This window comes from Austrofundulus limnaeus, unplaced genomic scaffold, assembly GCF_001266775.1.
Source record: "Austrofundulus limnaeus strain Quisiro unplaced genomic scaffold, Austrofundulus_limnaeus-1.0 Scaffold4, whole genome shotgun sequence".
Lineage (NCBI taxonomy): Eukaryota > Metazoa > Chordata > Actinopteri > Cyprinodontiformes > Rivulidae > Austrofundulus > Austrofundulus limnaeus.
Window position 1 is genome coordinate 5,856,488 of NW_013952406.1, and position 9,504 is coordinate 5,865,991.

A 9,504-nucleotide genomic window follows, 5' to 3' on the forward strand; every position below is an offset into this window, starting at 1 on the left:
GTGTTAATTTAGGCCCATTTTCTGGAAACAGGAAAACACTGAAAAAAAGTTAATTTGATAAAGTTAACGTTATTATTATACGTTATTGTAACAATTACTGATGCAGACAAGTACGGTAGCCGAGAGTGTTTTCAAAAAAAAAATTTTAATGTGCAAATGTAGATCATTCCAGCTGAGCAAACTACAAAGTCTATCCAACATTTTAACAACTTTGTTGGTAAGGTCAACAGTAAACAGTAAAATACAAACAGAACATACAACATAATTGTTTCCTTTTAAAAAGGAAAGAAAAAATTGAGTCAGCAGCGTTTTTGCATTAAAATAAAAAAAGATAATTCAGCTCTTCCTCTTTAGAGAAGCAGAATGAAGCAGCGGGTTACCGCTGAAAATAAAATGACTTCCTGATTAAACAACTTTTATATTCATATTTACACCTGTAAAACAGTCCAACAAGTTGTTAGTATACATACAAACTAATGTGAGACTAATCTTAAGAGTGGAAATCTAGGAATGAATGCTGTTCTTGAACAATACAAAATAAAGGAAGTAGATTCAGGCCTTTAAAACAAAAGTTTTTTTTCTCTCTTCTAAGTTTTAATATTTAGATATCACCAAATTTGTACAAGYGTTACAAAAAAGGTCTTCTAGTTTAACTTGGCCAATAAAAATAGGATTCAAATCATCACATGCAAGATATTTCTATACATTATACATTTTAATGGAGTATATCAATAAATTGAATAATTACAGAAGACTTGTGGTACTTTTGGAAGCACACATATTTTAATGTCACCGGGACAACTGTATGGCACAAAAAGGTTTCAAACTAAAATAAAATCAAAAACGTCTCTATAAAAATAAACAATTTTGACATGTACCCTTTTTAAACATTTCATTGATCTGAGTTTCCAGTATTTATAGACTTTGAACATAGTGTTCATATAAGACCCCGCCCCTCAGCTTCAACTCTCCTCCTCTGGGTATCCAAACACCTGTTAGTGTTGCAGCTTTAGACAACTTCAGGTGTATTTTCCCAGMACTTTGACCCTGCAGCATTAAAAATGAGCAGTTTCAATGTTTGAAACGATGAAGTTGAGTTACGAAGCCATTAAGAAAAGTCTGTTTAATGCTGCTATTTTGAAGCAGGTAAGTTTAGGCGCAGCCACCTGCCATGTTTTCACTCAGGCGCCACATTAAAACCACCTGAATGCGTTTACACGCCAGCATTCGTCAGTCCGCATGTGGCATTAGGTAGTCGCCTCAAAGCATACGCAGCTATTAAACTAGATCATCGCAAAAATCAAACCTCCAAGTTGTTCAACTTGAACTTTTTTAAAAACTAAAGAAAACATCTTTTTTTTTTGTTCGACTCTCTCCTTCACACAGAGCAGCTTTAATAAGCGCCTCAGCTGGAATGACGGCCGCTCTGCCAGCGAGGCCGAGCCGCGGCGGCGTCGCGGGAAACGTCGACTCCTCTGACGTTGCGTTCGACCCGCGGTCACACGGGAAGTATCTGTTCGAGTGCGTCTCGTGTGTTCTGACCCAGTTTCTCTGGGAATCGAACGCTGAAGTCCAAAATCATGTCGCCTCTCTTCTCGGGATATTTGGACAGAGGAAGCCCCTCTCCGACGATGCGCTTCTTCGTYCCGGGTTTGAGCACCTCTCTGGACGTCACGGTGATGGTCCGGCCATCCAGAGTGGGGGCTTTGACTGTGCATCCACACAACGCCTGGAGAGGAACACCAAAACAGAAAGAAGAAAAAAACATTTAAACTTAGACAATCGTTTAGTTGTTGATAAAAAATGACGATCTGAGGCGCCCTCACTTCTCGGAGTGTGATTTTTGCAGGATAAACGATATCTGATCCCTCTCTTCTGAACACGGGGTGGGGTTTGTCTTTGACCACGAACACCACGTCGGCGGGGATGTTGGTGGGAGTTTCGTCGCCCTCCTTGGGGAACGTGATCTTGGTGCCCTCCTTCCAGCCGCGTTTGATGTTCACCGTTAGAATCTTGTCTTCGCTGCGGATGGTGCAGCCGTCGGGGTTCAGCCTCTTGCGGGAAATCTTCATCTTCTTCGTGCAGCCGGAGAAAACCTCCTCCAGGCTCACGTTCAGCTCGTGCACCACAGCGGGGTCCTGCCTCTTCTCGTGCGCCCTGAGAGGACCGCCGGGGTGGGGTTTGAAAGCTTGGTGAAACCCGCCCACGCCGCCCATCCCGCCCATGCCGAACGCACCGAAGGGGTCGTTGGGATCGAACTCATCCCCAGCCGTCGGGAAGAAGTGATCAAAGGGGCTGCGGCCTCCGAAGAACTCGGCGAAAATGGCGTGAGGGTCTCCGCTGAAGGTGTAGTTAAAAGTGGGCCGACCGGTGGGTCCTCCACCCTCAGCAGAACCCTTTAATCCTGTAGGAAATAACACAAAATCATCAATGATCTGAGGGGAAACACGAAGAGTAACAAAAATCATTAAGAATTTTACCCATTAACTTTAAGAAATCATGTTTTATAAATAACTTAAAAAGTACAGACACAGGCCCATGAGGTACACCTTCGTTTACAGCTAATAATTCTTATAGCAGTATGTAAGTACAGGGTAACAAGTCATTTCATAGTAAGTATGTTTGCATATTTCCCAATTCATTATCACATCAGAAAATCCTCTGAATTGATTTGCTCTCCTGCAGTTTATCATGTTTTATGATTGTCTTCAATTCAATTCAAAAATAACTTTATTGATCCCAGAGGGAAATTTGGTTAAAAAAATTAAATTAAATTTGGTCTTATGTTGGATCTCCATGTTTAGCACAAGTATTATTGCGCAATTATATTATTTACCGATATTTTAACTGTCAAAAATGTTAAGTATACTATTACTTGTTATATGGGCAAGAAAATAAATCTGTACAAATTATCCACAGGGACTCCGTGCATTATTTGTGTATTTTTAGTAAAAGGAAATCGACAACGAAGCATTTAAACAACAAATTGTGAGGTTGTTAATAATGTTTATCCCAATAATACAGCTGGGGTTCCAGTTAGTACCAGGTCTTCTATGTACTGTCTGTATTATGTATTACTTTACATTTAAAAAACACTATGATACCTTCAGAGCTGTGTTGTTTTCTTGATGAAAATTTAAAAAAATATATTTTTCTACCCCTCAATTAACCTGTCACGACTCTTAGTAATTTGTCTGATAAATGCTTCAGGACTTTGTGAAATAAAACCACAASAGGACAAGACTGGTGACCAGTACAGCTGCTGTTAAAGAAATGTTTATGACCTAATGAACTATCAGACGAGGAGAGGGTCTTACTGGGGTCACAACAAACCTCAGGCAGTAAATTTGTGTGTTTTATGACCTGAAAGCAGTGAGCTGGTGGCTTCCAGCAGCCTCACCTGCTCTAAGCTCACCTGGGACACAACATCAGCCTCACGTTTGCAACAGATTTTGACAGAATGTGAAACACAATCCACTCCAGATTGTCGTRCAACAGACTAACAAGTTGTGTGAGCAGTTCAGGTACCTTCCTCTCCGTATCGGTCGTAAATGTCCCTTTTCTTGGCATCGCTGAGGACATCATAAGCTTCAGCCACCTCCTTGAATTTGTCTTCAGCTTTGGGCGACTTGTTTTTGTCCGGGTGAAAGCGGAGAGCCTGTTTTCTGTACGCCTTYTTTATCTCCTCTTCGGACGCACCTCTGGATATCCCGAGCACACTGTAATAATCTTTACCCATCACTCCTCCTGCCTTTTTTTAATTACCCCCTTTTTTTTTATAAAACCATTTCTCCAGAGCAGATATCCAGTAGTTTCTTTTTGCTTCGCCGCCTTCAATCAAACAATTTCTATCCAAATTGTGACAGTCCGTGAAATAAACTTTTGAGTCTAAACGATGGCAAAAAGGGAAAATAATTAAAAACGAATTGTTTAAAAATAAATCAACAAAAGAACAAACTGTCCTCCGTTTCGTGCGACAGCCGCGCAGGAAAGAAGCCGGGTAGAGAAACTTCTGGAAGAAGCTCGTGCAGCTGATAAATGTAGGTCGTCACCACAGAGACGAGAGGATTCCCTCCCAGTAACTTCCGGTTTCGTTCGCGAAACCGATGACAAAGCGGAAGAGGTCGTCCATGGCGGGAATGTTTACTCCCCTCTGAATAACCTTGTGTTGTTTATCTTATAGAAAGTATTTTTTAAATCAAATATTTTCCTTACACAAGTAGCAGCGGTGTATAAGCTGAAACAAAAGTAATTTTAATCACGCTTCCATCCAAGTAAATTGTAAAACTTCAAAATAAAAGAAAATTCTCACTTGTTTTGAAAACATACTATAAAATCTGCCTCAAATAAAACTGATTTGTTTTATTTAAGAGTTGCATTACACATATTGCAAATTCTGGGGGGAAATAAATTGTGGCATCAGATCTTGAAAAGAAACGAGATCCAGCAGATCAGAGGTCKGTGTGTCACAACGAATCACCTCCCCTCACATATTTGATGTTATTTTAACTCTTTCATGTTTGCTGGTCGTGAATTTGTAAGCTAGATGAGGTTTAACAGGAATGTTTTTCATCTAAAACTCAAATATGATCTTAGAATACTTCATACGGCTGTTTACTGCCTGCGTGTACAGCTCAAACCTGTTATAAATAGCTCATTGAATAGAGATATGCAGTTGGCTATGTGAGATGATGCACTGACCCAGTGTGATGAAAGGTATCTCTGATCTTCTCCCAGTCAGCATTTCCTTCCCTCTGCAAAGCTTTATTGAAGTCTTTTAGAGCAGAAATGCATTGAACTGTGCAGACTCTGAGATGAATATGAATATTTGTGATCTGTAGTTTATAGGAGACGAGAATATCAGCCTCGCATGTGATCTGCAGGAAGGGAGGGTGTGTTTGCATGCAGAGATCTYTCACTGGGTGGATCGGGTTTTTATTGGGGACCAGTTGAAGCAGAGAGGAGGTGAGTCTTCCCGTCTAATGGGATCATATTGGCATCTGTCACTGAGCTGCATGAGGCTTCATGAGGTTACCAAGCTGCTGCTGCTGAGCGAATCAGGGAACTTATATTTAGCCTTGCAAGTGGCGCACTACGGATTATGTCTTGGGGCTCTCCAGTTTCGTCTTCAGTGCATGAAGTTGGGGGGTTGTGGATCTCCAACAGGCTTTCAGGTGATGAGCAGGCCTGCTGCATGGTCTCACAATCAGATCGGCTTGGATTTAAAAACTCTTTCCAACTTCACTTTTTTCTCACAAATCTGCCCCCAATTTCTGGAAGAGGGATCATTCTTTTTCCTGATAAACTGTATAGGTGAGGCTGCTCCTCCTTTACCAGCAGAAGACAAACCGACTGGACTATCACCGACTCCTTCACAAAGCTGCTGAGGTTTGGGATCAAGCCGTGTCATGGATTTACTGGCCTTAGAGGCGAAGAAAACAAATGGAGCCGAACCCGAGAAGAAGCCAGCACCCAGGCCGAAGCCAAAACCTCAGAAAAAGGCTAAAAGGATCGTTTATTTTGAGGTGGAGATTGTGGACTTGAAGACTAAAGAGAAGCTGCTGCTGCTGGACAAGGTGTGTGATGAACGYTCTCCCACTCAGCTTTTACTCTGACTCTCATTTTAATTTAAGACATTATGGTTAGGTTAGGACAGGAGCTTTAGTTCAAAAAATGATAGAAATGAAAGGAAAAAAAACAAGAATTTTCAAAAATAATTATCCAAAAGTATGTGCTCTGTGACTGAGTTGTGTGTATTTTCTTTTTTTTTTTAGCAAGGGTCACAGTTAAGAGGTGAAAATTCCCCTTTCCTCTGACRGGAATTATCTGATTGAGCTTCAGCACACGCCTGCACTGCACATCGTAGAGACAGATGAACAGGATTAGCAGCTTGTATAGATGTGTAGAGTTGTGACTGTGACATGTTAAATCATGTTGAGCTAAAAAGAGGGGAAAAAACTACAAGCATGAGAAAGCCCTAAAGAAGCAAATAAATAAATAAAACAGTGTTGATGGGGAGATGAATGTTCATTTTAAAGCACGGTAAGCATATTTGTTCACGACGGACCTTTAAATTGCAGGTGGAACCGACATCAACTGTTTTGGATATTAAAGCTTTGTTTCACAARTCATGTAAGTTCAGATCCATTTTTGTTGGGACTTGACGCATCTTTGGCCCAAACAGTGTGTAAAAAAATTTAAGAAAAACGTCAGCATGAACCTACATAGATGATCTCTTTAGAACACAAAGAGTAACGTTTCACTGTTTTTTTGATGTATTTTTTAACAGATCCAAAGTGGTATCCTGCTAGACAGTCTCTGCGTTTGGATCCAAGTACATCTGCATGCATATTCATTTTTTTTTAACTTCGTTTATCCAGATTAGTTGTTTTTACAAAGGAAATGATGTGACGGTGTGTGACTGTTGTGTCTCTCAGAGGCCAAGTGTCTCAGGGATGAGGAAGTTCTCCAAACACTTCCTGTTGGAACCACAGCCAGCTTCTACTTCAGCGACCTGGGACCCCAGCTCACCTGGGGGACAGTGAGTCCACGCCGACGCCTAGCATGCAGTGGAATCACATCAAGTTGTGTTTTTTTAAATAGCTTTTTAATTAGAAAGGGTTAGAAGTTATGACTGAACTGTTTTACAGAAACGTTCAATCAGCTAAAGAAACAGCACCGACGTGCACTTCATATTCTGAAGCATACTAACCCACTTCTGCCGTTCTTGTGCTTCAAATCTAAAGAGAAAGTTTCTCGCTCACGTAAAAGCTTCCGAGTATAAATACCATTCCTCAGTGACAGGTAGAGGTGATTCAGTGTCARCCGGCCACCTTTCTCCACCTCCCGTGCTGCCTGTCCTCTCTGCCAGGACATATAATCTCATGGCCTCATTTCTCCCAAAGGTGTTTATCCCCCTGACCTCTCACTGGGCCTCTTTATTCCCACCCCTCAGCCACACGGTCTCTCCACCCGACGTCCTGACTAACCCTGACACAACCCCCAGCACCCTCATTGGCTTTAGTGTGGCTGGAGAAGCAGTAGGTGACAAGTYGGGCTTCCTGAGCCAAGGTTCTGTTGGACGTACGGATTCAGGACTCAGCTGATTTAATCATATTGTAACTACAGAAAAAAATCATCTATTTTTCTGTGAAAATGCAGTGTGAATGATGAGTGGCTACTGAAAATGTGAAATGAAATAGCTAAAGTCATAACAAGCAGAAAAAAAGAGCCAAACAGTAGCTGAAAGGACCTAAACAAGAAGCTAAAAGCTAAATAGCAGCGAAAAGCCCAAATAATCAGCACCATAAATGCAAAAAAAGTAATGTCAGATATACGAGAAATCATTGTATTCCAAACTGAGTCCAACGTTTTGATGTGTAAAGAGCTTAAAAAGTACAAAATATGAAGAAATAGGTTCAAAACAGATGGAAAAATCTATAAACAGGCAAAAGAAATTGTGCGATCGCTGAGTCAGCATTCACACAAAATGTCTCATTTTATTTCTGGACACAGCCGAACAGTTTTATCCTTACTTCGAATGTGCCCAGCAGAAATAGAGCGACGGTTTTGGCACGAAGGTGACAAAGTAAAAGGAGCTGCTGGTGTCAGGTGGACGCTGTGTCTTCTTCCTGCTGAGGCTTTAAACAGACACGAACCCCCAAACTGTCAGCTGGTTGGACTACTTTCACTGATGAATGGGTTTTTATTCAACAACAATTTCAATGATTTGAATTTTATTTCAATTTCTGCTCTCTTTTACATGTTATTATAAGTTTTTTTCACATCAGAGAAATTAATTTCTCATTTCAGGTGTTTCTTGCTGAATGTCTTGGTCCRCTGATTCTTTACCTAATGTTCTACTTCCGCCTTCCTTTCATCTATTCTCCAAAATATGACTTCACCAGCAGCAAGCACTGGGTTGTACAGTGAGTGTCAGCTTGCATATTTCACTCACACACATGCACACACACACACACACACACACACACAAATGATAAACAGTCGTGCCTCGTTCTGCTCTGTTGACACTCAGTCTTGGGTAAACGTGATGGACCACATCAAGACAACAAATAATTCTCAACTAAAAAAATGCAAGTGTGTATTTGTGCGTGTGTTTGGCTGCAGTTTGGCCTGCATGTGTCACTCCTTCCACTACATCAAGAGGATTCTGGAGACGTTGTTTGTCCACCGTATCTCCCACGGGACCATGCCTCTCAGAAACATATTCAAGGTGCCGCTCGCTTTTCCGTTTTYGCACACTCCAACGACAAATCACTTTGTGTTTGGAGCCGCATCCAGACACTTTGACTTATTATACCTTCAATTTCTGTTTCAGAACTGTGGTTATTACTGGTGCTCTGCAGCGTGGATGGCATATTACATCAACCATCCTCTCTACACAACTCCCTGTAAGTGCTGACTGCTGCAATATTTGCTTTTGCTCATCGCTCAGAGTTGAAATCTTAAGTGATTTCTCTTTAAAATGTCAACAGTTTACGAGCAGCAGCAGGTGAACACAGGTCTTTATATCTTCCTGGTAAGTTTCAGGCTTATTGATAGACTGTAAGTTTGGTTTGTGCTCAGCTTTGATGCTTTGTTTTGCTTCTTGTAGTTCTGTCAAATAGGGAATTTTTCGATCCAYGTTGCACTGCGAAACCTCAAACCACCCGGTGAGTGTTATAATGCACAAATAAAATTAATCTTTTTACATTTTTGTTGCTAAATGTAAAGAGCAGCATTCTGTTTGAATTGAGGTTGCTAACTGTTTCAGGTTCAAAAGTCAAGAAGATTCCTTATCCAACAAAAAATCCATTCACATGGATTTTTTGGTTGGTCTCCTGTCCAAATTACACATATGAGGTAAGTTTCATCATTGTTTCAATTTTGGTCTAATGTGAAAAAGTTCACAAAACTGATCAGGTTTAAAATGAACAAAATGGTATCTAATAGTTAAATTTGCATCTAAAAGCTAGGCTAAGCAAAATCGAAACGAAGAGCTATAATTAGAAAAATCATTGCTAAGGATTAGAAATTTAAAAAAAACGTAGCTGAAAAATATTAAGCAAAACATCAAAAAGCTAAATTTAACAAAACCCTAGCTAAATCCTGAAACTAACAATGCTGTCACTAAAAAGGGAAAAGTATAGCTTAAATCTGCAGTTTATCTGCTAAATCAGTCGATATACAGTAAGCTAAAATGAGAAAAACAGTAGCTAAAAGCTAAGTCTAGCAAAACATTAATATAAAGTTTAAAATAGCAATAGAGCAAAATGCTAAAACAAAACCAAAACAGAAAGCTAGAATTAGCAAAGCAACAGCTAAATTAAAAAAAAAGCTAATTTGTTGCTAAAACCTAAAATAAGAAATGCAAGGCTAATGGTAAAATTAGCAAATAGTAGCAAATATCTAGAATATCAAAATACAAAATCTGCAAAACAGTATCTAAAAGCTAAAAATGGAAAAAGATTTACCAAGAGCTGAAAGTAGCAACACAAGACCGAA

The 9,504-nt window shown here is 40.2% G+C and overlaps 2 protein-coding genes across 3 annotated transcripts in view; one reads left to right on the forward strand and one right to left on the reverse strand.

The window, feature by feature from the left end:
- Positions 1–126: 126 nt before the first annotated feature.
- Positions 127–4,034, reverse strand: dnajb1a (DnaJ heat shock protein family (Hsp40) member B1a). The gene is made up of 3 exons (XM_014025133.1): positions 3,529–4,034; positions 1,827–2,404; positions 127–1,729 (listed from the first exon to the last, which is right to left on the reverse strand). Exons 1-3 carry the CDS (start codon positions 3,737–3,739, stop codon positions 1,499–1,501), a joined length of 1,020 nt encoding a protein of 339 aa, XP_013880587.1. The 5' UTR covers positions 3,740–4,034; the 3' UTR covers positions 127–1,498.
- An 884-nt stretch (positions 4,035–4,918) lies between these two features.
- Positions 4,919–9,504, forward strand: part of tecra (trans-2,3-enoyl-CoA reductase a) — a 7,125-nt gene continuing 2,539 nt past the window's right edge. The window contains exons 1-10 of one of the 2 annotated variants that reach the window (XM_014025120.1): positions 4,919–5,576; positions 6,081–6,132; positions 6,290–6,334; positions 6,438–6,541; positions 7,813–7,928; positions 8,128–8,233; positions 8,339–8,411; positions 8,496–8,539; positions 8,615–8,672; positions 8,783–8,862. In XM_014025120.1, the coding sequence (XP_013880574.1) occupies positions 5,409–5,576; positions 6,081–6,132; positions 6,290–6,334; positions 6,438–6,541; positions 7,813–7,928; positions 8,128–8,233; positions 8,339–8,411; positions 8,496–8,539; positions 8,615–8,672; positions 8,783–8,862 (846 nt within the window). In that variant the 5' untranslated portion in view covers positions 4,919–5,408. Of the gene's footprint in view, positions 5,577–6,080; positions 6,133–6,289; positions 6,335–6,437; positions 6,542–7,812; positions 7,929–8,127; positions 8,234–8,338; positions 8,412–8,495; positions 8,540–8,614; positions 8,673–8,773; positions 8,863–9,504 lie in introns of both variants that reach the window. The other variant, XM_014025113.1, reaches the window with a different exon arrangement.